Source organism: Globicephala melas, chromosome 3 (genome assembly GCF_963455315.2).
Source record: "Globicephala melas chromosome 3, mGloMel1.2, whole genome shotgun sequence".
Classification (NCBI taxonomy): Eukaryota; Metazoa; Chordata; class Mammalia; order Artiodactyla; family Delphinidae; genus Globicephala; species Globicephala melas.
The window spans coordinates 51,480,024-51,507,923 of NC_083316.1; the positions used below are offsets into that span (position 1 = coordinate 51,480,024).

The window sequence follows — 27,900 nt, forward strand, 5'->3', positions numbered from 1 at the left end:
CTCCATACTAAACAAGATACAGTATTCCTAGTGCCAGCCCAGTGCCAGGCACAGAGCTAATGCTGCTGCTGCTACTACTATGACTACTGCTGCTATTAATAAAGATAATATTGATAGCAGCTGCCATTTAATAAACACTCTAGATAGCTGTGCTAAGTGCTGTAATTCACACAGTCTTCACAAAAATCCTGTGAGATGACAATTATTGTTCTGTTTTTAAAATGAAGAAACAACCCAGAGTAAGTGATTGGTCCAAAGTCATGCAGTGTTTAAATGACAGACCTAACGTTACCACCTACTTAGTGCATGTCAAACACTACACCACGTACTTTGCACATATTATCTCATTTAGTCCTCACAACAACCCTGTCACTTTATATATCAAGAAACCAAGACATGCAACCCCATCCTGCAATCATGCATTCTGTAGAATGAATAAAGCCCTGATTCGAGTCTCTTGAGCTTGTCCCACTTGTGTCTGGTCCTCTTGACTTCTCACTAAGTCTCTTCCACCGTCCACCAGTGTTAGAAGACACAGCCTTAGGGGATTTCTGTCACTCTCTTAATGCTTAATATTATTATTGATAATGATACCACTACTACCTTGTATTCCATTAGAGCTTCACAGTTCACAAAATACTTTCAATACATTATTCTCATATAAGTTTTTGAGTCTTGTCACAGGAAAGTTTAGGCAACTTAATCAAGGTTAAACAGATAGCAAGTGGTAGAGCTGGAACTAAATCCTAAGCCTTCTGATCTATACTTTAGCTCCTAGCATTGGCAGAAACAAACTCTTGAGAATACATAAGAAGTATTAATTATTATAAAAATAAATGAGATAAAGTACAAGGGTATGGAAGGGTATTTCAGACTTTAGGGATAGAGGCAGAAACACGTAGGATGTACAGGGAATTCAGTTTAGTATTTAGTATTCAGTTTTAGTATTTTGAGGCTATGATTAATTTTCTATATTGGGAAAATTTACTGAAAAAGGCACTTGTGCCATTCCCCTTCCCTCTTCTCATTTTAAAAGCATACATATGTATATTAAAGACTGGGACAAAAAAATGTCTGTCTGTGTATAACTGAATCACTTTGTTGTACAGCAGAGATTGGCATAGCATTGTTAATCAACTCCACTTCAATACAAAAATTAATTAAGCCTAGGACATAGGTCTCTTGCTTATTCTAATATCCTTTTCCAGTAGCAAGAAGCTTCTGCTATTATTTTAAGACTGAAGTAACATCTAGCGGTCTTTCCTAAGAGCCTATGCCGAAGTCCTGCTTACAGTTCTGGGAGGCAGACAATGCAAAGACAGACAATTCATTCATCTGTGTCTGAGAAGTCCCCAGGGAATCAAAGACAAAAAAACAAATAAGATTGATGATAATAGGGAGAAGAATAAAAAGAGAAAGCAACATTGAAATTTATTAAGTGCCAAGCAGCGTTCTAAGTCCTTTGCATGTCACAATCTACCTAATCTTCATGGAAACCTCACGAAGTGCTGTTTTCACACCCATTTTACTAGTGGGAAACTGAAGTACTGAGAAGTACAGATAAATTCAGATGGCAGCTCTGAAAAAGATAATGCTCTGAAAGGTAAATGTACAAAGACACAAACCCTCTGTGGGACAATGTGAAGTTATACGCAAAGCTTAACATATGTCATCTTCTATCGAGGCAAGAAATAATTAAGAAAATTATAGCCCAAGCTCCACTAAATAAGTCACAGATATTCTATCCTATAGCACTGGAAGTAGAGATCATCAACTGGATTCTCAAAATAGTGAATGACTGAAAACTACATACTGATTCAATGAATATACCAGCCCTGAGCCCTGCAGATCTAGCCACAAATATTACATGTCTATAGCTGGAATCTCAACTCTGGTCTCTGCAAATATTGCACTTCTAGAGCGTGACTGTAAAATGAAATGTCTAAAAATTGCTTGTAAAAAATAGTAAAGCCACAGGGATGCCACTTAGACCAACTTCGTTTTAAGTAGAATTCTATCCTGCAAATTCTTCTGACCTTATGTCAGAGATGTTCAAGCAGAGACATCCCTCAGCTTGTTCTTATTTTTGCTTCTTCCCTCTGCTTTATTTAGCTTACATTACATCTTTGCCTCTCTAGCCTTCTGATGAATAAATATGTTTATCTATCTGACAGCCTCAGTTTTATTTAGCTACCTAAAAAAATACGAAATCCTAGAAAAGCAAGCTGCAACCACAATTACGTATATGATTAATAGGCATTAAATTAATCATAAGTGATTCAGAGCATGTTTCAGAGATAATCATTAGTCTATACCCATGTAAAGGGTATATTTTTTACACACTTTTTGAGTATGCAGTAAAATTCATTAGAAATAATTAGAAATTGAATACTTAGTAATAAAAAGTCATTTTTTTAGACTAAAGTCTAGTTATAAATATCAAAATTCATTCAATTCATTCTCGTAATAAACCATTAGGTAGCTGGGTGGAAGATAATTCAGCAGAAAATGATTCTTTAGTAAAATTACTTCTCTCACTATTTCTCCTCATTGCAGATAAATATCTTTTTCCTTCTTTTATTCATATAATCAGAATCTTACAATTATTTAAAATCTGACCAGACCATTTGTTTTTTGTTCTCATCTCAGTGGGATATAGGAGGTGATTTTTATGAGAGATACATTTATACTTCAGTTCAACATTCTATGATTAAGAAGCAAAAACATATTTTGCAGAAAAAACATTTGAAACCACACCAGGGAAAATAATTTGGCTCTCACTTGTAAAGGATAGAAACATTAACATTTTGGGGTTAGCCTGAATTCTCTCTGGAGAGGTGGGTTTAATTTACTTAGTTATGGCATCAGAGTAGAACCTAGGAGTAAACAAGGTGACAGCACAAGTATCTACTAAAACAAAGAACAGTGCCTCGGTAGGAAGATTGCCCCCACCCCATCCTTCTTAAAGTAATGCTACCTAAATGTAAATCCCATCAAGTCAATTGAGTATGATGCCAGTCATCTATTTGTCCAAGAATAAGTACAAGAAACAGAACTTTTTCAATGGGTACTCTGTGGAGTCAAAAGAAACCATTCCTATACATCAAAAGAATGGCTAAGGATTGCTGGAGCCCATTCACAGTACACAGCAACACTTTAAGAGTCACATGCCAAGAGAGGGCAAAAACAGAAAGCCATTTAAGTCCAACATAGCATGGGTGATCCCAGGAGTGAGGCTAAATTGTAGGAAATGGGAAAGCCATGGCTTCATTAGTTTCACAAAGACTGCAGAAGAGCCATTTTCCACCAAGGCAATTTGGCTTAAATTTTTTTTTTTTTTTTTTTTTGCCATAAGCACTGGGTGAGTTTCACTGATGGGGAAAATGAAAACGGTTCCTGGCTTTGCAACAATGGAAATTTTACATTAGAGAAGCCAGCAAAGAAAAGAAAAAGGTCAGAGGGTACATTCCTCTTACTGAAACATGTTTTCACCAGTTGAACCTCACCCTTGTTATTAGCAGAGCTCAGACAGCTGATATTTGGAATTGGGAAGGGGGCAGAAAGAGGAGGGAAGTTTTCATGGGCGTGTGAAAAAGATATCGTGTGAAACATCTTTGCAAAAGTTAAGTGAAAGAGGTTGAACACTGCCTGCTCTTCTGCTGGGACCTCCTCTTTTCATTAGTGTGAGATGTTACATTCCTCTGAGAAGAACAGGTTCCTTGTTCTCACTTTGTTCTCCATGGCTACTCAGACGTTTTTTTTCACTTAATGCTATTTACTTTTACTTATTTTTAACTTATCTAGAGAAGAGATAGGTTTTATGGTAAAGGGAAATGGAAGGGTGAGAGTGCACCCTCTCCTTTGGAAAATAAACAGGAGAGACTGAATGGGGACAAAAATCATCTCTTTCCTCCTGAACAAAGGATGAAGATGATGATATAGATGATGTTCAACTAGAATCTTTGAGACGGCAATGGCAGGATTTCCTGACTCATGGTCACCCCAGAATAGTTTTCCTGTGTTGTCTGTGGAGAGACAACAGGCACTATTTTTTGGTTTTTTTGGAAGTGATAGTCCCAACATGTGTACTCTATGCCCCCAGCTCCACTTCTCTCCCCTAAGCTTTGACTCAGCTATCTTAAAGAAGATAACAGAAATGTGATTAAAAGTCCCCTTAACTTAAACATATTTCTCCAGGCAGCTTCCAGGAGTACCTAACAGCCTCGCAGAGCCATTTGAGCAAGCCACTTCTAAGACTGGGTAGATGAGAAGCAAAATGCTAAAAGTAGGGTAACTACAACCTGTATGAAGTTGAATTAGGAAGAAAATCTTAAAATGGTATTTGGAATGGAAACATACAGTAATATATATAATCTATTCCTTAAGGTGATTATATTTGGTGTTTTATGTTAAAAATATAATGATACAGAAAAATGTAGGTCCAGAGACCAATGCGAAGTGAGTCTGCACATGAGAAGATTTTGGCGTTTTAGTGGTCAGCAGAAGTTTTTTCTAGTTTCTGGTTTTGAACTTGTTGATTTTTCTCCACTTTTTGTAGAATGATAATATGGTATAAAGTTCTGTATTCAAGCCTTCTTGTTACCTATCACTACTTTATTCAATCTTATCTTCCATTTATTCTTTAAATTTTATTTATTTATTTATTTATTTATTTATGGCTGTGTTGGCTCTTCGTTTCTGTGCGAGGGCTTTCTCTAGCTGTGGCAAGTGGGGGCCACTCTTCATCGCGGTGCGCAGGCCTCTCACTATCGCGGCCTCTCTTGTTGCGGAGCACAGGCTCCAGACGCGCAGGCTCAGTAATTGTGGCTCACGGGGCTAGTTGCTCCGCGGCATGTGGGATCTTCCCAGACCAGGGCTCGAACCCGTGTCTCCTGCATTGGCAGGCAGATTCTCAACCACTGCGCCACCAGGGAAGCCCTCTTCCATTTATTCTTTAAAACAAATCCTTTTCTCCCACTCTACTTTCACCACACGATCTTTGCGTTTCTGTTCAGTTGTTTCTCTTATCAGGAATACTTCTCCAGTTTCTTGTTCTCTTCCCTACTTCAAATCTTACACTCCTACAACATTCAGTTCAACCCCCATCAACTAAAAAGCCTTCTGAGCCTACTCCAGGCTATTCTGACCTTCTCAGCTCTGAATTTCTGTATCACTTATACATTTATACCTCACAATCCACCATTTTGTTAAACACTGTCTTATGTTATTCTCTTCCTGCTTCATGGATATTTCTTATTTTCCCAAGTTCTTGAGATTCTTCTGAATTCTCCATAGCTCCCATCCCAATGTGGTTAGAAAGTACCCAGTTATACTTACTGACTTGGCCTGAAACCCTAAAAATGTTGCAGCCAATTATCAGGTCTTCCATTAGGATTTTCCAATAACAACGTTGCCATCATTATCAAAGACTATTTATGAACTTCTATAAGGGTTTTGGGCACTGACTTGCAAGTAAAATAACTACTAACATGTGTACAATTCTGTAAAATGTCTTGTTTTATCACTGGATTTTATCTTCCAAATGAATGTAGGAGTTAATCCACCCACTGTTAGGGAACAGAAGAGTTCATACTGTTTTCCATAACCACTGAATAATACTGAGAATATCTCTACATTTGATTGAAACACAAATAAAAGTTAGGTAGGCAGAATGTAATTACTGAAGCTGGACTATGGCCAGGAAACTTGGAAGAACACTCCCAACTTCGGCCAAAGATTCCACAGATAACCACAACTGGTCAGAATCTCCATTTCCATGTACCATCTTAAACACAGGTCTCTCTTTTAGCCCTGTGCCTCTAGCAAAATAAGGCCACTCAAGCAGTAAGATTCATAGGGAGAAAAGTTACATCCAGAGGTTCCTAAAGAACAATGTTTAATTTTTTTCTGTTGTTTATTTTTTGACAAACTTATGAGGTCTACAGGAAATACCTAAAGCAAGTACCACAATGTTTCCAGCAGGAAATGCATCCTGTTTTGCTAACTTAGAAAAATGACCTTTAGTTATATAGCCAGATACTCATTCTTTCTAACATTAACCAACACTACAGAAGGATTCAGTTCTTCTTTAGGAAATGTAGAGAATGGTACAGTGTGTATATTGTATATGTCTCATGCAGGATGAAGAGTCAAGAATTAACTCTACCTCTTATCTCATTTTTCATACGACCATTTTTCTGAGGCCTCGGGATTATATCAGACTTTTTATATGTACATGTATGACAGAAAAACATTATCTTAGTCAGATCTTCCTCAATGATCATATAAGTGGAGGTAATGATAAAATCTGAATTTGACTTTTTGACAGTTATAACCCTCAACTCCGTGTTTCTTCCCCAGAAGCAATTAAAATATATATAGATATATAACATGTGATGATAAATTAAACTCATATGTAAGAGTTATATGGTTAGGCTGGAACATTACTTGGAAAAAAAGATATAACGTATCACTAATTCTGAGCTTATAACGCTGTTCAAGAATAGCAATGAAGAAGAAAACCCACTTATAATATTCTCTCAAATACACTTCAGGCTTGTTTTTTAATTAAATCGACGACTAGTTTCTCATTGATTTTCCTTACTCCAAAAACCTTTACTTCCTGGCAAGCAGCAAAAAAATATAACATGGCCAAATTCAGAGTTATGCAGCCCTTACTTGTTGAGTTCTAAGGCGCTCACATGCTCAGGTGTCCTTAATATTAAATGCTTTGGTATTGATAGCTAAGACATCTCAAAACATACAGCCTCAGATTTCCTTACTTCTGACCAGTCCAAAGCCACCCACTGTGGTGGACATGACTGGTTGTTGCAGGGCTCTTTTTCAATGGGCCGGTGTGTTAAACAACCACTGTAGTCCAGTGTCTCCTCCTCAGAAGGTCCAATCTTCCTGATGCAGAGCACTGCCCTTGTGCGCATCCCTCCATCACAAGTCTTGCTACATTCCAACCAGTCCCCAATGAACCACCTGCAACAAGAAGTGGAAGAAACACAGAAAAGCATTCCCTCAGTGCAGCCAGAGATTTCAGCAGAGTGAAGGCACTTTCTCAGTGGACTACCTCCTCTTCTCAGAAGAGCTAACATTTCAGTGTCAGGTGATGTGACAAATGACAAATGGAAGAACTGCTAAGGAGAAGATAACCCACTGTCGGCTGCCTTCTAGAGCAGAGTGCATGAGCTTTGGAGCAGGCAGAACCCAGGTTCAAACAAGCAATGCATTATGTGTTTTTAAACCTCTTTTTGTCCTTTTTTTATTAATTTCTAAAACGAGGATAACGATATCAATCATGAGATTGTCCTGAGGAGTAAGCAAGTAACATATGAAGCTCCAAGCCATGTGCTGGTAAATGGTAACAACTGGTTCCTCATGGGAGGGAGGGAGTCCTGATTTGTTGCATTTGTCAGTTTTTGTGGTATAAATACTTCACTATGGCTAATTTCAGCCTATCACCTTGACATACTGAACACGAACAAGAGAAGATATGCTAGTAATAGGGTCTCAGGAGCTTCTAACAGTGTCTAACACACAACAAACAAGAAACAGTAGCCATTTTTATTATTACATTGAGGCAGGTTCTCCCTCAATTGAGGACTTTGTGATAAAACCACACTACTGGAGCTAGGGATTTGTTTTCTGCTTCCCAGAAATGAATGTCATGCTCTGCATAAGACAGATGTCTTTATTGTCCTCACAGGGGCAGAGATGGCCCAGGTATCCATCCAGAAGACTTGAGAGTCCTAAAAACTCTGCGGTAAAAGCAGAGCCCTGAGCCAGCTCTGTGAAAACATGGAGATCCCTTGCTTTGACCCCTTTACTCTTAAAAACAGCTTCTACACAGCTAATGTGGGAAGAAAGAGAAATGTCTTAATAAATGAACATATCTCACATTTGTAGGCATACCACTCCTAAAGTCATCAATGAACTTTCATATATACAATTTCAGGTGTGTGTGTGTGTGTGTGTGTGTGTGTGTGTGTGTGTGTGTGTGTGTGTGTGTGTGTGTGTGTGTGTGTGTGTGTGTGTGTAGTATTTCTGCAGGACTCACTCTTTTGGGCACATTAATTGGTCCAAGGGTATGAATCATGATCCCAATCAGACCAATAAGAATTCAGCTTTAGAATTTTTATATCTCAACGATAGCAAAAGGGACGCTTTCCTTTCTGGTCACAAAGGTGTATAAAGATATAAGAGCTGATGATGGCCATGTCCCCTGTCAAGTGGAATTAGCTGATCTGAAAGAACGCAGAGGAGCTAGAGAGTCCTGCAGGTATTTGAGTGCTTGATTCCAGCCATTCCTGAAGCTAGGTCCACTCTTATGATTCCCTCAGCTTTGTTATATAAACCAACAAATCCTCTTAAGCGCAGAAGCTAGCCAAAGTTGAAGTTGTGTTATTTCCAACCAGAGTCCTGACTGATATATTATTGTATTTAATGTAATGAATATATGCTGAATGCCTTCTATGCTCAAGGCACTGTGCTTTGTTTTACAGAAGAAAGTAAGACCCAGTGTTAGGAAAACAGTTCTCCAAAATCATGAAAAGTGCAATGATGGAGCTAGGACGAGATCCCCCATCAGTTGATATCCACTGGATTTCATTTATAACACTGCCAAATAATAGAATCCAGATCACAAGCATGAGGTCAAAAGACATTTTCTTCAATCCGTGCTTATAAATCACACATATATCCTAAATGGATATGCTCATGCTTTTGGTAGGAGAGTAACCAGAGAGAAGAGTATTAAAGTTTAAGAACAAATTTCACCTCTTTTCACGAACTTAGCTCATTTGTGCCAGTTTTGTACGTGGAAGATAATACCTTAGTGAAGTCAGAGTACTAGTATCCTAAATTTGAGCCTACACTCAGCCAAATAAGCCTCAATGGCCTTTGTTTATTATTATTTTTATTTTCTTTACTTACAGAGGGAAACCAGCATTTAGAAATATCATAATTAACCAGTTTCTCAAACTTAAAAATATATTTTGTCAAAAAATTAAAAATTTTCAACATAAGATTTATTTAAAGAATGGCAATTTAATCCTGAATTAAAAAAATCTGATATTAACATTTTTTTTCTAAGTCATTTTCCAGAGGAGATTTAAAGTGATTTTCATATTCTTTCCATTTTATTTTCCGCAGATGAACAGGATCCTAAGTTGTTAGTACCATTTTTGGTAAAGAGGAAAATGTGTATTGAGAATAATAACTTGCATGCCAGCCATAGTGAAACTCTGATTCAATTCGCAGCAGTGATTTCATCACCAAGATTAGGGGATAAAACAGCAATGTGTATAACTCAGCCACAAAAAGTTCAGTCATACCATCTCCAGCCATGATCTCATTAGGTCTCATAATGTAAGAGGGATGGAGGCCTTCAAATTAAACACAGGTGCCCAGAGTAACAGCAGTGATTTCAGGAGGTGTTGCTGTTTTTTTTGGTGCTCGAGGCCAGGGCCACCTCCGCCTTTTTATTCTTCATCCTCTCTTTTATTGCCAACAATCTTTTAACCTAGATGTATCACTCTAGCATTTAACTCAGAATGTATGAAAGTAAAAATATTAACTACACTTCCAATTTTCCTTCTGACTTTAACTTTGATTTCAGGTTTCACATTCAGTCCCTGTTGCATCTTTATTGCTCACCAAATCATCCTTTCCCATGTCTCTCGAAAGGATTAAATCACCATCCAGTTATTTAAATAGTTTTGCAATTTTACCACTGCATCTATTAGTCCCAGTTTCACCACTCTCCTGTCTAGTGTAAGACAGACTGCTTCCTTCAACTTCATTCTCCATGTATTTGACCCTCTGATGACATTCTCCCTATTTCTCTTTTTCATCCTCTAGTTTCAGTGGTAAAATATGAGCACGAAAATTCTCTCTGAGACTATCAATTGCCGAATTATTATAATCTGAATAATACTGGGGCTATTTCTTTCTGAGCTGAAGACCCAGTGATAAAATTGTCTTCATCCTCACCAGGATGAAGAAGCTATACATTTGGTGGGATTCACGTTTGAGTGTCTGAAATGAGTGGCTTGATGCAGCCTGTGTAATCTGATCTACATTATCTGTACCTTAAGAGGACAAACAATAATATTGAGGGAAGAGAATGAGATGATGGGAGTTGACTTATATGATTTCTATGATTCCTCCCAGGTCTTACATTTTGGAGTTTTATAGAGGACTCTGATGATCTTTCTCTAAACTTAAAATAACAGATTATAGTCATCCATGGGGTGAGATGAAATGACTCAAAATAAAAAGATACTATTAAAGAAAACCTAGCCCCTGGGTAAAAATCTCTCTCCAGTCTGACCATCCTTTTGCCCTTTTGCTTATAATTCTTACTGTACTTAACATATTTTGCCTTGTACTATAGTTATTTTTATATGTATTTGCCCAATTAGATTGTCCTTAGGAAAAGGAACCATTTCCTAAGGCACAGTGCCTTCCATATCGCAGTTGCTTAAAAAAATGTCTTTTAATTCTTGGTCACAGTATTATCACAATGTACTGTACTCCATTGTTTTTACCTTTCTGATCTTCGCAAATTTAAAAATCACTGTAACATACAGGAATTATATTCAGTATCCAAAGACTCTTCAAATGAGGTCATATATACAAATATTCTTGCTATTAAAAGACAGTATAGTCAAAACTGAACTCTTGGCCTTTCTCTTTGGAATCCAACTCAACATTACTTCCTTTTCTTACAGTGGGGCACTAGCTTCCTATCAGTCATGCTCTTTAATATCAGCTCCTCTCTTTTCCTTTTCCTAATTATTTCTGCCTATGTCATGAATCCTACCATTTTCATTCAATGCCTCTAGAATTCTTGTTTTCTTCCTATCCCTAGTCACCTCACCATCTTGACTACTATTCTTTTTCTCATAAAAGAGTTGCTGCTCTGACCACATTACATTTTTCCAGCAAGGCTTCCTCTGGCCTTTCAAGGTCCTCCAAATAAACATTATTATTATTATTTCTTTACCAATGCCTCTTTTGTCTATTCTTCCTAGTCCCCTGAATTTTCTTTATGCAGAACAAGGATAAAACTTACTGCCCTCTATCTTTCCATACTCTACTTATAAAGTCTCCAATATGACTAAAGGGCATTTAAAATATTTCATTAGATAATTTCTGATTAAAAAATACCATTTAGAATTTTAAATTAATGGTATTGGGAAAACAATAATATTTGAAAATAAATATAGATCCTTTTCTCAAAGCAGGCAAATGTATTTCAGATAGAGTTTACCTTAAAAAAGAACTTTGAAAGTATAATCATAAAGTGGGTAAGGCCTTCATAACATTATACCAATGAAAGAAATAAAAGTTTGATAGTTTTCCTACATAGTATTTAAAAACTTTTATAAGTAAAAATAGATCATAACACCATAATATGGGAAATATATAACAAACTAGGAAAAAATATGTCTAAAATAGTTAATATTCTTAATACATTGAGTTAATACAAATCAATAACAAAATGATAAACTCTTCAGTAGAAAAATGGGTCAGGCCATGAAGAGCAAAAAAGAAGTAATACAAATGGCCACTGAACATAATTTTTAAATGTTCAGCCTCACCAGCAATTCTAGAACAAAAAATAAAATAGCAATTAGATATCAAGGGTTTTTCTTCCCTATAAAATAGTTAAAGATTGTTTTTAAAATAATACCTGGTGTTGTTCAGTTCAGGAAAATGACAGTCATATACGTACTGTTGGTGGGAATATACATTCATATATTCTTTCTAGAGAGCAATTTGACAGTTTGTCTCAGAGAGTAAAATATAATTCCATTTGAACCAGAAATTTTATTCCTATTCATTTAGCATAAGGGCATAATTATAGAGAGCAAAGTTTTAGTAGCAAAAATGGTTAATGCTGTGGAATAGAAAGGGATCAAAAGCTAGGACCCAGACAAAATTGTTCAACAGTGGAAAACCAATTTAAATAAATAATGACATATCTACTAAATGTTGTAGATGATGTTTAATGTTCAGAACAACATAATGTTCAATATGTTGAGAACTGACTACAAAGCATCATAAATAATATAATTCCATTTTTTTATATACATGTGCCTATGTAGACATAGAAAAAGATGAAATATATAGATCAAAATATTAACAGTGGTCTTACAATATTGTGTCTTTTTAGTTTCTTCTTTCTACTTATCTGCATTTTAAAAATTTTACGCTTTAATATGTATGACAAAACCCAAATATGATTATCACATTGTCATCTGAAAAACCTTCTCTCTTCCACACTCATTTAAAGTCTTACTGAATTCAGTAGTTTTTCAGTGAGCCTTATCTCTATAATACCAATGCCTACTGGGAATCTTATTACATATGACAACCATTCTGAATAATTAAGATTTCCTTTTTCATAGTCTGAATTCAAAGGAATAAAGAAGAAATTAAAAAGGAACTAAGAAAAACTGGACTGATAAAAGAGAAATATTTTAAATACGTATCATTAGATCTTTCCAACAAAGAAAACTGTTTGTCTAAATTTTCTATCTTTTCCAAATTCCATTTTCTTATCTCCAAACAACAAAAAAAGTTAAGAAGTAACCTTTTATTTCTGAACTACAAAAGGAAGGGAAATATGAAACAATTTTAATTGCGTAGGTTAATTCCAATATGTCAATTATCCTTAAAATGTTAAAAAAAAAATCTCCCATGTAATATACAAGCACATGATATATGGAATGAAATCACCAACCATTGGAACCTCAAAGGATGTTTGAATAGCATTTGAACTTAAACAAATAAAAAAGCTGAGGCCAAAATAGAACAGATGTAACCAGGCCCACTCAGATGCCTTAAATGGCTGATCATGACAAACATAATACTTAAAGTACTGAGTGTCGGGGAGTTAATTTACTGGGTTGAGGCTCACAATTATATGAAAATATGCTTAAGTTATTGGAAACGTCAAAAAATATCTTGTGGTTTTTGAGCATCATTTTGTTTTATATAGCTTTTCAGTTTCTCTTGAGATAAATTTATAAAAATAATTAGCAGAAGAAAGGAAAATAAAAAAACAAATATCTTGTCTTTGTAATACATATCATAGGTTGTATTTCTATACTTTCTCATGTCTGGCTTTTAAGGAGTTAGTTACATGGTGATCACATTTGAAAAAGAAGAGACATGAAATTTTAAAAGTCTTAGAATAAAAACTTCTATCACCCTAGATTCTGTGTTCCTTATTTGGTAGCTACTGCCCTAAACCTTTTCTAGAGACTAGGAGTGAATATTTCCCTTTAAAATTAAAACATTCAGGCAGACACTGACTTTGGATATTGAAAGTTCAAAGGCATTATTATTTTGGAACAAATATCAAGAAATGCATCTTGCTTTAACCATATTAGGGACCTGCATTCTTTATCCATTGTAAGTCCCAGATTTTTGTGACTCCACTTTTAGAAAAAGGCTTACTTCATTATAGAGCTCTCCTCTGCAGTTCTAGAGAGCTTGGAATACATAATCTCATTTGCCTACACTCGCTTTCTTTATCAATTTCATGTTGGGATAATTAGCTAATCTGGGGGATAATGGTTACTCTGATTTCTCACACAAGAATGAAATGCCATTCACACATATTTTGTCTTGCTATTGTCAATCAGGCAAAATCTCTACAAAGATCGGTATTTTCAGGATTAACTCAGCATCTTTGTCCTTTTTCGCATAATTATTGCCTTTTGCTCAAACAAGAAACCTTTCTGTTCCTACAGATTACACAGTGTGGCCCACTGATAGCAGGTCTCATATTTTTAAGTTTAAATTTTTAAAAAGTCATCATTAAGATGGATGGGCTCTCTTCTTGTACCTCCCTTTACAGTGAGTTGTAACTGTTACATTAATCAACAGAAAGGGACTGAAGTACACCTCTAGGCCTGTGCTCTACACTCAGAAGACAGGATGCCTTAGGATGACAGAACTTAAAACTGGGTCAGCAAATTAAAGCACTGATACTCCATTACAGAACATTTCTAAACCATTTAAAATGTCTTTAAGCCTTTAGGATAAATATCTGGAAAAGATAGGACCGCACGCCAATCTACTATATTTTACTGGATCTAAGATACCATTATTTTATGTACCATTAAAGAAAAATAATGCCGATTATTATTGTAAGATACCATCAATTGCAAAATGAATCTAATTTCAGAGATGTTAAAATGCAAATGATATGTGCTTTAGAATTAATGAAATATGACAATCGCCAGCACTATGCCAGGATCAACCTATTGAAGTTCCTGCTTTAAAGGGGTTAATTACTAAGTCCTGTGGATAAATAGGAATCAAAATTCCACCCTCTGTGATGTTTTACCCCCTTTTCTCAGCCTAATTTATTTATATCGTATGAATGTATGTTTCCAAATAAGAATATCTAATGTTTTTCTCTTTGCATTTGAAGAAAATAATTCTCACTTCTTTCTCTTACTTACTCTGGTGGGCAGGGCTCAGTGTTGCAGGTTCTTTGATTTTCAGGTGGCTTACTATCAGGGTCACAGTAATTGTTCTGGACAATGGAGTTGTCGTCCAACCTTTTACAGACCACCTCCTGTCTTTGGACACCTTGAGAAAAGGAGGACATCATTAATTGAAGAGTAGTTTACCTTCCAGTAAGTTAGGTATGCATAGCTTTCCTCTGTGGGGGATCAACCTCACTGGATCGCTGCTGTCTTATCTGTTCCAGAAACATTTGACTGCTCCTCTAAAAAGGAGAGAAGACCTGGTCATTATATTGCAAATTTAGGCAAAATTATTGTTCTCATATTTAGAAACATAACTGTTTTCAAGTTCAGAAAAGAAACTATTGGTAATTTTAAACAATTAGTATTCCCATTTGTATATTCTTCTTCATGCTTTCCTTTAAAAAAAGAAACTTTATTTTCCCAAAATATCATCAGATAAAATGTATGAATATACATTTCAGTGCAAAACAATGGTTGGATATCTATGTAAAAACAAAACATTAGGGACAAATTTACTTTTTAATATTTTGTAGGACAAATCCAATCAATTTAGTCTTTGTTAGGAACACGCAACATTCACACATTTCATTTTTTCTCCTTCCATTTACAGATTTATTTCTCTGAAAGCCCACAAGTCTAGAATTTAAAGACTGCAGTGAGCCTCTTTAGACTGCAACCCATCAGTAATCTATTTGCTTTGATAGAGTCGGCCCTTGTTGATTACACCACTGGCAAACAGATATACACATTTTCCATCAAATATTAACTTACAAAATACTTATCTCATTCTTAAAAATTGGTCTATGTAACCTGTTTGCCACAGCTAAAAATATTCTCATAAAATTTGTAAAATTCTAAATATATGTTTATTATTTATTGGCAAAGATATCCACCACACCTTGCTCACATTTCACAAAATACGAAGACACACACAAACACACACTTATCTGTAAACATGCCTGGTGAATAGACTTTATGCAGATTCATTTTCTCTTCAGTGTGGAGGAATCAAAAGAAGCCAAGATAGGTGTATCAAGGTCTCAGAGGAAAGTCAATCTACAAGACAATGCTAAATGTTCCAGATCCTATAGAGGTAGCAGCTTACTCCCAGAATTGAAAATAAAAGCACAAACTAAGCTATCCCCCTACTCATCCATCCCATCTCTATAACCCGGTAGGCTAAATTACCTAGAACCAGTTATAAAAGCAGCATTAGCAGTATCCAAGCAACTACAGCTTCATACCTACCTAGCCCCACACAAACCTTCAGTTTTTCTTTTTTTTTCTCAGTTGCTTTTAGTAGTGCCCTAAAGAAAAGAGTTTGACCCCAAATTAGGGAAATCAATGTGAAACAGGACCATTCAGTGAAGGAAACTGTCACTTAAAGAGCTACGCACCAAATGCTTCCCCAAGGTCCCTTAAAACATCCTGGGAGTCTGCAGGTGGGAGTACCTCAGTCATCATGTTTTGCACACTTCTAACTAAGCACTTTGAATTTAAAGATAGGGAAATCTCTTTCCCTGATGGCAAAAACCATTAAGTCCCATAGCCTCCATGATGGTGGTGAGCAGATGAAGAAGGTATATTTTATTACTTGCAGTGACCCAAGGCTCTTACTGATCAAGTTTTTTGGTTTTCCTAAATTTAGGGGTTTAAAATATAGACAAACAACTTACTTGCAAAATGTCTCAGAGTATGTGCTGTATTCATTCCATCCCAACCCCTTGAATAGGCCAAATATCTCAGTTTATGCGACAACAGTTTGGAATTTTTTAACTATTAAACTTTAGATTTTTGAGGGAAGAATGATTCACACCAGGCATAGCTTTGACCCATTCACAGATGTTCCACAGTATTCACCACATATCTCCTCACTGTGTCATTCCAGTGGGCAGATAACTAAGTCCATGTGATTCACCTGGACAAAAATCTCTATTATTAGTCATAGGATTCAACACCCACTGCCACAGTGGCTCAGAATAGCCATCTACCTGGGTTCAATACTTGCTCCTATCAGGAGGAGCAGGGGACTGCTTTTATAGGTTAGCATGGTTATTTTTTAAAATATCCATTCAAATATAATTATACTTGGAGGGGGGAGACTCAAAACATCCACTTACACAAAGGATTTACAACTTCAGCCAACTTTTATAAATACATTTAATAACTAAAAAAAGATGATTAAACTTGCAATAAGGAAGTTGGCATTCAAGCTAGTATCTCGGTTGTTTTTCAGAAAAGGATAAACTTTTTATTTTTATTTTATTTTACTGAGGGAGGATAAACATTTTCAACACTACAAAATGGAACTGATATTGCTTTATATAAGTGGCAGAAACATCAATTCAGTTTCTACAGGTTAAGATAAAATTCTACTTCCTTTAAAAATCGTAGAAATGTTGTTTGGTTATAATGACATTAGTTTTTAAAAGTAGCCTTTAATATAAAAGCAAGGCTTCTGCAATTTGAATCACAGATGAGATATTAGTTATTAGAGGTAAGATTTACATTTGATTTTAAGAGAAATTCTAGCCATGTATGATCTTGAAAAACTTCAGCTACATAACATTTATTGTTAAAAATTTGGAAAATACACAAAACCAGAAAGAACAAAATAAAAATTATCCACAATCTCATATCTTTGCTTTGGACCTTTATTTTTTATTTTTATTTTTTGCTGTACGCGGGCCTCTCACTACTGCGGCCTCTCACTACTGTGGCCTCTCCCGTTGCGGAGCACAGGCTCCAGACACGCAGGCCCAGTGGCCATGGCTCACGGGCCCAGCCGCTCAGCGGCATGTGGGATCCTCCTGGACCGGGGCACGAACCCACGTCCCCTGCGTCGGCAAGCGGACTCTCAATCACTGCGCCACCAGGGAAGCCCTGGACCTTTATTTTTAAGGTTATTTTGTTCTTTGGTGGGATCCAGTAATTAATTTAAAATTACATAGTACACAAACTAAAAATGCCAGCTAAATATGGTTGGCAGGTCATTCATTCATTCATTCATCCATTCATTCATTCAATAGAGAATAATTACTGAATACAAGGCACTGTACTTCTTATGAGATATTGAGCTAAGTGCTGAGAATTACAAATTGACTTAATTTTGTCATGCCTCTCAGACTTCTTAAAAACTAGAATTTAGGGGTACATTTCACTTTCATAATTTCAGAATGCTATTTTTTATGAAGTAAAAATTAAAGTCCTTGAATAAGCAGCTGAAATAACTGTATTTTACAAAGATGCATTTTCCTTGCATTCATCTTTTATTAATTTTCTTCTAAAATGTCATATTAGACAGTGTGGTATTTCACACTCGAGAACTGACTGACTATACTAGTAATCTATTCCAAACCTTCCTAAAATGCTGAACTATCTCCCTTCAATAGCACAAATCTCCTTCCAACTTTTACCCCCACACTTGGCAGGTTTACAGAATTTTTTTTTTTCTTTTTAAATCAGCAGCAACAGAATAACTCTCTAAACCAATGCACCTAATTGGATGGATTTTTCAACACATACTTTTGGATTAAAGAGAATGCAGCTTTTAGCTTTAGAAAACACAGATCAACTGGAAATAATCTAAACCAAGTCAACAAGAGAAATGATTGAGTTTAGAATCTTTTTATATGATCAACCCTCTTGTACATAGCTTCTTTTAAAGTAATCTGTAAAACATTGCTAAGAAGTTGATTTAAACCTTTCAGGAATAATTACATCCAGTTACACAAAACCACTATGCTTTCAAATCTAAAGATGTATAGTTTATAACCCAAAACATAAAATGTCCGTATGACCAGTCAGTATATGCCTAATCAAAAACAAAATTCTGGTGGCTTAGTGCCCATATCCCCTGGAGATATGCAGGTGTTCTGCAGAATTTAATTGGTCAAACTTAAAATTGCACTAATTATATTTATTCTTAAACACCTGAAGTTACTGGCATGCAAATTCTATACCCAATTCTGTTTTTAAACGCAATTCCTCTTCCATGCTTAAAAAAAAAAAAAAACTTTAATGGTTTCATATTACAAAATTTAAGTACAGAGATGCCATTATCAATATATATTTACTTTAAACTTTCTAAAATGGGTGTATCCTGTTTAGAGTCTTTTAATTTGCTTACCATTTTGGTTCTTTGATACCAAAGATGGTTCTTAACACGGAAATATAACTCTTATTTTTAACCTGGAAGTTTAAATTTGTCAGATCTTATATTTAATTTCTGCTAAAAGTTACAGATGATCTACTTGCCCATCAAAGGTTCTGCTGTCCAATGGGAGGAAGGAGTACCCAACTTGAATCACTGCTCAAGCTACACATGAAGAAATGGCATTTAGTATTTTGAAGTAGCATACACCATAGGAAAATGAGCAAGAAGTCCACCAAGCTGCGAGTGAGTCCTATATGGAGCCCTTCATCTGTTGTGCTTACTCTAGGAAATGGTGATGGTTCAAGAATATAGGGTCTTTTGCTCAACAGCTGCAGAGCCAATCCTGAGTGAAGACTTTAGAGACCATTCCTCCTCTTCATTTCTTGCCTCCTTTTCAGTCCCTCTCCTACTCTTCTTATAAGCTGCTCAATGTTCTCATGTCCCATCTCTCTTCTTTCAGATAATTAAATCATTTAATAAGTTCATGTGTAACAATATTTAGCAATTTATTGCTTTCTCAGGGTAGTTCATCATTTTAAAAGTAGAGAGAGGGCACTTAATGCACAGAAATTACCACCTGAATCTCATTTGAAAGAGTGATATGTATTAAACCAAGAAGGATGTGGGAGAGGTTAAGGGCAAGAGAAAGATCTTCTAGGTCTTCTCAAATCTACTCATAAGAACCAGCATTTCAGTCCTAGACGATTCAATTGGTAAGTGAGCAGTCTGTAACTACATGTAAGTCAGTAAGGGAAAGACAGAAAGGAAAAGTGTAACTTTGGGATTGATGGGCTAATCAACATCTAGATAATTTAACCTAGTGGCAAAGCACATCCTATCTACCCAAGAAACCGTTTTCTGAAGAATAGGGGGGAAAAAGTTAATAAGTCAGAGCTTACAGTACAAATGTGGTTGGTGGCTAAGGCAACAATTTGCTTAACCACAGCATCCAAAGTAGCTAGCAACCAAGACAACACTATATAACCACAGTATACAGAGCATATGGCCAACAACATTAATTTAATCTAAATCTTCAGTGCAGATAGCATCCAGAGAGCAACAAGTGCCAGGAAAAAAATGTCTCTCTGCTCTGCCTTTCACGGCTGGAATCTGGCTGCTGTGCTGTGTGATTACTGGCCAGACATAAGCATTTGTAGGGCAGAGCAAAGTCCATCTGCCTTGGATCTAACAGCTGGCATCAGGGTACCAATCAGCTCCACCCATTTGCTTCCTTCTTCTCAAGAGCCTCCTGCTAGTTTTTATCTCCCAAAGGTTTTCTTTCTCTGCCTTTCCAGCGTCTTCCCTTCTGTCTTAAGCAAAATTAAATGTCTCAAGGAAGCAGGATTAAGAAAAGGAGAATGCAGCTCTAAAAATATTTATTTTTCCAGAACAACTCTGTTTAGTGATGGTAAGGTAGGGTGGCGCATACATATACTGCGTTTATTTGAAATCACACTATCCCTGGAGGGAATTCTGACTACTCATTATAAATTAACAGTAATCTCTTCCATGGAAAGGTCTAGCTTAACTCATTGAATTCCTACTAAGTCTAAGCCATGGGTTTTCATTATCATAAGGGGGAAAATGAGTGAGACAGACTTGACCTCAATGAGATTACATTAATAATGAAGGGAGGGGATAAAACAAGTACCATTATAATTATATTATGGAACCTACCTTATCTAATAAAACAATGCACTTTCAGATGTAATATTTCTAATTTAACAGTTCCTTCATTTTGTTATGTTGCTGTCTGATTTCTCTTTCCTTTATCTTCATGGATCTTAAGAACTCTTCTCATAGCCAAATGTCTGAGGTAATTCCCTTTCACTTTATCTTGTTACGATATTTTTTTCTCACTCTGACTTCTGTCATGTTTAGTTACTACCTCTTTTTGAGTTCTAGGCAGTTTAGATAAATGATCTAAGGCAAGTTTTCATTCTCCTTTGTAAAATGAGACCAAAAAATTAGATGATTTCTGATGTTCCTTTCAGATCCAAAATTCTATGAAAGTTGTCTTTTCTTTTTTCCTCCACAATTCAATTGTTCATTTTTCCCCCTTCTAGATCTGCTTTTCCCCTGTCCTCTACAGAATAAGAAGTCTGGAAAACAGGCATTTGTTAGATTCCATTTGGTTCTGCGTCATGTTTCAGTGTCTCATTTCTTAGCAGTGCGAGGTACGTATCAAAGGGGTTAGACATGTCAAAAGGCAGAACACTAACTAGAAATAGGACTTTGTGAGAGACAAGTTTCTTAATATAAAGAATTAACCCATATTATACTAAAAAGGAATTTCCATGAACTTCAGTAGGAGCTTATTTGTTTTGGGTATTTCATTAAACACTTTAGAGGAATGATGCTGGAGTACAAGGAGGTCTTGAGTTTCTTCCTTACATTGTGATGGATTTATTACCAATAAGAAGCTTTTCTTTAATTATATATAGAATCCTTTTCTTGGAACCAAAGAGCAAATATTTCAGATTTGAATTATAACAAGGACACAATCATAAACAAGCTGTATAGTTTTAAACTAAAATCTTAATTTTATTTAGATAAAAAATGGGAATAATAATATCATAAGATCCTATATAATCAGGATGATAATGCTTATCATTACAAGAAGTTTTATTTTTTCCCAAAGTATTTTATGCATAATACCTTGTAAAGATGCATAGTGTTATGATTGTCAAAAATGAGATTTGGGACAAAATTTCAGTGAAGTGAAACATGACCTGTGACACACAGATCATAAATACAATAGGAAGGCACTTAAACTTTGGTTTCAGCCTTACCCAAGTTTTTCAGTGAGTAAGATGTATCCCGGCCCTATTCATGTTAGAGAAGAATATAATCTCTAAAGCAACAGAAATGAAATGGAAGAGGAAGGAAAACAGCATTAGGAGTGTTTTAGGTTAGCACAGATTTCTTGCCCTCAGTTATAAATCTTAACACTAGAGAAAAATGCAAGCCACAATATGCAAGGGTAAACAGTAAAAAATGTCAGGTTATCAAGCTAAACTTTCATATGTAAATTTTTTACAAGAAGTTAGAAAGCTTAAATTATATTGAAAATATACAGGAGAATTCAAAGAATTTTTTTAAAAAGTGTATTCTATAGGGGAAGCTACATACTTAAGGAAAAAGATAAATAGAAATAATTATTAGAGACAAATAAAAGAAAAAAACATATTAACTTCCGAAGCATGAACCAGCCAAGAGCATGAGTTTACCTAGAGGAGTAGCCCTCTCAAGGGCATGTTGCAGGAGAACTGAGCCAGGTGCAATTGATGGCTACAGAGCATAGGCTTTTGGGAGCTGTGATGTTCACAGGTGCCCTGCTCTGATGCCTGGTACAACTAATCCCATATGTTAAAGGGTACTCTTCCTTCTCAACATTGAAAATGAACTGAAAGAAGGGGATGATAGGAGAGAGTGAACAGGGGAATGCCACAGTCAATGCAATGATAGACTATTGTCTAGTCTTACAAATATTTTATTTTTCAAAGACCAAAGAGAAAATTATGGAATAATGAACAAAGCTGATGCAAATCTTTATTCCTTGTAAACTCAAGTCACGTTTTACAAGGGACGTGTATCATTAAAAATATCACAGTGATCTGTTTTACGTCTAAGTTTGGTATATACAGGAACCAAATGTAAAAGGACCCTCATAGTTTCGAACAATAGTACAACCTCACACAGAAAATATCTTTTATAGGGAATTTTTCTTAAAAACTAATTATATAACTATATTTCTTCAAAGGGAAAGAAATGACAATGACTAAAGGGCTTTCAATTATTCAAACTAAAATTTCCATCTGGTATCTTTTACTTAACTCAAAGTAAATTTTGGATGGTAATTCCTAAATTAAAGTTAAGCAAACAATTATAAGATTTGACTTATTAATGTCTATTTTGAAACTTGAAAATCAAGTCTATTTTGAAACTTGAAAAACAATTGAATTTTGTTTTCCTCTGTTCCATTTTGGGACCCCTCCACTTTTGAGTTTCTTTCCAAGTTAAGTGAATATGTCCTTTATAAGCTGCAATACAAGTGTTAATGGTCAGTTGACCATTATTAGTGATGTTAAATATGTTAGCCATGTTAGAATTAGCAAAGAAATTAAAAGGACATCTGTGAATATGTAAAGCATTTGCCTTTGTTTTATCTGGTACTTTGAGAGCTATTCTCTTTCAGTCAGATATTAGTACTGGCAAAAAGACTGCATCATATTTTTCTAATAATTACTTTTTAAAATTGTTATTTTAGAATGGACTTACGTACTTTTAAGTGCACAATTATAGTTCTGTTGTATCATTCTTGGAAACAATAAAATATGTAACATTAACATAAAGTGCTTCCATAGAAACAATGTAGAAATATCCAGCTTTCTAAAGGGGCGAGGTAATCTGCATGATAGATTCATTAAAATAATTTGAAAAGTCTATTATTAATAAATGGAATAGTGTGGATTATTACATAAACTTGTTAGGTAGTAAACTGCAAGGGAGAATTTGCTATCAGGGGCTCTTTTAAATATATAGTTTCTTTTTCTTTTCTCTCTCTTTTTTCTTTCGCTTTAATCACCCACTAACCTGAAACTGAACTAACAGAGACAGAGGAAGGAAGCATATTCAGGAGGGCACATCAGAAGATATACTTAATACAGATATGAAGGGGAAATTTACATATTACTCAAAACCTCTAGTTTCTTAATGGAAGTGCAGAAGAGTCTCCATTTTTAAACTCTGAACATCACCAGGACCCTGAATAAGGAGTTTATATGCATTTTTTTCCTCTTAGGAAATGAAGTTCACCATCTACTGAAAGGAAGTTAGGTGACTAATTTTTATCCAACTTTACTGACACTCATTTGAAATCAAGAGTTCTCAAACTTTCCTGGTTCACAGTACTCTTAGTGTCCCAGTACTTTTTTCACAGCCCTCCCAGGCAGAAAAAAAAAATATCTGAGTTTCACTTATTAAGTAGTTAGGTCCAAACAACTCAATAGTAATAATTTGTATGGTGTATGACCGTGTCACTGTGTTTCTATTGAAAACGTACAATATTCTGCAGTGCCTCTGTGAGTCTGCTGTAGTGTCCTGGGGTACTATGGGGCATTGTGAAAAATATGGCCCTAAATCAGGAAAATACAAATAGTACTTGGAAACTATGTAAAGCATCTTAAAAATCTTAAAGAGTAGAAACCAGTTTCAATATGTATAAGAATCCAGGTGAGCCAGGTGAAACCACAAAAAGTAAAATAAAAAGAATTTGCCCTAGTTAAAAAGAGGAAAAACATAGAAAAAATTTTTAAAACTTATATGCTACACACACACACACACACACACACACACACAGACACACACACACACCACATTAGGCTTAAGATGCCATCCAGGGAAGAAAAAGAATAACAAATAAAACAAGCGTCTTTATAAAATTTGAGCGTCAAGCACACAATAAAAATTAATTAGGCTATGTAAATGTAAAAGAAAAAGTAATAACATTCTAAATGGTCAAAGACAGTTGATTAGAAACATTCCTGAAACACTCCATTGTATAAGTAAGAAAAATCTGTGCCCTTTGATCTTCAAACAAAATCAAAATTGCCTCTAAAAATAAACCTGTCTCCCCCTCCCAGACTTCCATCTAAGCATAGCTTTAGCTTATCTTTTTTTTTTACCCCTGAGCTGCTAAGCAATGAATGTTTAGCAGAGAGATGCCTTTGTCAGCAGAAACCTGACCAAATTGGTATGCAATTTTTTGTACAAAGAGAAAGAAAAGCCTAGAAAAAACAGTTTGAAGAAAGTAATCAAAAGTGTCAGTAGAACTGATTGCAGGACGAAGACTGTTTATTTACAGTATAAATGTAAAACTAATACATGAAAATACATATGTATTTCTGACCTTTCTTTGCACAACTAAAGGATCCTTAAGGTTTCTTTCCTAACAGAACAGGTACAACAGTACAGCATCAACTCTCAGTTAATTGGTTTTGGAAGTTTTGCTTTAAAGCCTAAGGGTTGTATTAAATAAGAGGAGGAGTTGGGCGGGGGGGGGGGGGGGGGGGGTCGGGGAGAAGGGTGGGGGTGGAAGGGGAATGGTTTGAATAGTGGGAAATGAGAGCACATCCAGAAAGATAGGGGAGGAAATTATCATGAATACTGCTGCATTTTGCAAAAATTCATTCCCTAACAAAAACAACAATTTCCTAAAACAATAAAAGGCCTTCTCTGATTACAACTATAAGTCACAAAGAGAAAAAAAAAGTTTGTTATCAGTTTTCACAAATGTTGAGTTAAAACAGGGGCCTCATATTCTGACTTGAGTCTAAATTAAAGTTGGTTAAGTACATAACCACTTATTCATTTTAGCTCCCTAAGTACCACAGAAACTTGAAATGAGAAGAAAGAATTTTGGAAAATCTGTTTAGCACAATTGCACTTGATCTTAGCCAAAAGGCCAAGAAATGATATTTAGCACAATTTCGGTCAGTTTTGAAAGCATTAATTAGATGCTTATAAATGATCTATCAGGTAAAGAAGCATGTAAATAAACTAAACTACAAAAATGCTTTCTAAAGGCATGTTGAAGGCCAATGGCCACACTAAACAAAATTATGAAATTAATTGGTATTCTACCACTTTTTTCATTTCCTTCTCTGATGTCCCTAGTTACTTTCCCACCCCAGATACTTATACCTAAATCGTTTGCATTCCACTAGTAGCCAACTAATAACAGAGGTGTGAGTTAGTAATGCTCCCAGAGGTATTTGCATCTGAATGTAAATTATTTGAAGACTAAATAAACCTTCAATTAGCCTCAAAGGCAGTACTTCTCAACCGTGGCTACACATTAGGGACCTTTTAAAAATCTGATGCCCAGACCATACTCCCAAGCACTTAAATCGGAATCTCTGGGGGCGGGCCCAAGCGTCAAAATTGTTTAAAGTTCCCCAGGTGATTCCAATGTGCAGCCAAAACTGAGAATCATTGCTTTAGGGAAAGCATTTGAAAAAATGAAATTTCAAGCTAGTAAAGGAGAAATTCTTGAGTGGGGAATATATCATGTTGCTCTACTGATGATGTCAACTGATGAAAAAGCTCTCTTCAACGTAAAGGACCATTTTTATTACGAGAGAAAATGCTACATTAAAAAAAAAAAGAAATTGACTTCAGCGTTACTTCACTTGAGTATTACTGTAAAACAGGAAAAACAATAGCAGTGCCTGTCTCATGGTGCTATTGAGAATAACCAAATGAAACAGCGAACCAAAAAATGTTTCATAAACTGTAAAGTTCTATTTGTCATTACACAGCTGAGCTAGAACCATTTATCATTAAAAACACTAGGTGTAATGTGATTACAACTGTAATATGGATTATTACCTAAAGGATATGTTAATTTGTTTTAATAGACATTTATTTTATGAAATCTAAGTATCTAGCCCAATGTTTCTTGAAGTATGGTTGCTGAACCAGTATCACCAGCATCACTTGGAAATTTGTTAGAAATGCAAATTCTTGGAGTCTTCCCCAGACCTACCAAATCAGAAACTGGAGGCAGAACGTAGCAATCTTGTTTGAACAAGCCCTCCAGGTGATTCTGATGCACACTACAACTTGAAAACCACACATCTAGCCAAACATCAGTAAAAAGAGAGTATATATAACTAAAATCAAAATATGAATAAACATCATTTTTTCAATCTTTAAAAGTCACAGTGCAAAGGCGTATCAGCATAAATTACTACTTAAAAAAACTCCTAAAGCTTTGTATTTTAAAATAGTACAGTTCTCACTACCTAGCCAAGCTTTATCAATCAACACATTAATCACGAATACAATAGTAGTATATAAATTTAGGAGTCATATTAATTACAGAGTATAGAAACAAAACTCTAGTGGGAGTAACAATGGTTCAGAAAATAGTCCAGTTTTAATTGTCTCAATGGAAAAGGCATAACTGTATCTTAAAAATCACATTTATCCTGAAGACAACACTCCACAGCATCTCAATGTTCTTATTCAGGCTAAGGAAGTGTGTCAGCACTGACTCAGAGAAAAGACCATTTCTTGGACTGAATCACTAGCAGTGTTTCCTGCAGTCTTAGATTTGTCACTGGGTCTGCTAAGCAACAGAAAAACAATCTCAAAACTTCTTATCTTAAAAGATCTCGTAAGAGAAAATATCAACATTGCTCCCAAACTCAAAGTCCAAAGGTCGTGAGAACATTGAACAGTCTTGTGAGACTGCAATAGAAAGTTCTTTGAGATCTTTCTTGTTCCCTCTTTTTCCATTTTAAAAAGTTTTGGCAGTATCAAGATACCTAGCACCACTTTGGAAAGATGAGAGTGGAGTATCCCTGTTAAGAACACACGTTAGTATTCATCTTTAGTTTCTGAGTGAAAACTGAGAAGAAATGACTTTTTCCTGAAAGATTCCTTAACAACAGATGAAGTTCCATTTACCATTACTGAGCAGATGACTCTGGCTCTCTCTTTGATCAAGATTCCTGAGTCCTAAGGGATTTTCCTTTCCTCAATCCTAAGCCTCCTGTATTTAAAGAACCTTGGGTTAAAAGTGGGGGTATGTGTAGGAAGAATAACTCCAATAATTGATATCTGTACTCTATATTCTAGGAAATATTTCCAACCTATTCAAAGTAAACAAAAGAATATAATCAAAATTATACTATCTTTCCCTGACAATTGCTTTGCCCCACCTTACAAAAAAAATAACAATTCTAAACTCTCATTTCCCACACTGGGAAGAATAACACAAATATATAATTGCCAAAATAATTAATTCCTTTTGTTCATTCACTTATCTGTACGCATTTATTGAGTTCCTAGTATGTTCCAGACATTGTTTTAGATACAAAATGAGTCTAGAAAGATGCATAGACTTCAGTGATGAGGACGTGGATTCTATGTGTCTAGAGTGCTGTTTCAGTTTCTCTGTCAACCAAGACCAGTGGTACTCAAACTTGAGCAAGCATCAGAATCACTTGGAGAACTTGTTATAACATAGATTTTGGGGCCCCACAAAGAGAGACTCTATTCAGTAGGTCTGAGATGGGGCCCCCAAATTAGCATTCTAATAAATTTTCAGGTGACATTGATGCTGCTGGTTCGGGGACCACACTTTGAGAACCACTTACCAAGAAATGCAGCTCATCACACTATGCCTGCTGATTTTCAAACACTGTACATCTCTCT

The 27,900-nt window shown here is 35.6% G+C and overlaps 1 protein-coding gene across 1 annotated transcript in view; it reads right to left on the reverse strand.

Annotated features, from left to right (window-relative positions):
* The window catches only part of ADAMTS6 (ADAM metallopeptidase with thrombospondin type 1 motif 6), a 273,337-nt gene that overhangs the window by 21,204 nt on the left and 224,233 nt on the right, over nucleotides 1–27,900 (reverse strand). The window contains exons 21-22 of the mRNA XM_030844206.3: nucleotides 14,490–14,619; nucleotides 6,783–6,987 (exon numbers count right to left, since the gene is read on the reverse strand). Of these exons, the coding sequence (XP_030700066.2) occupies nucleotides 6,783–6,987; nucleotides 14,490–14,619 (335 nt within the window). The remainder of the gene's footprint in view (nucleotides 1–6,782; nucleotides 6,988–14,489; nucleotides 14,620–27,900) is intronic.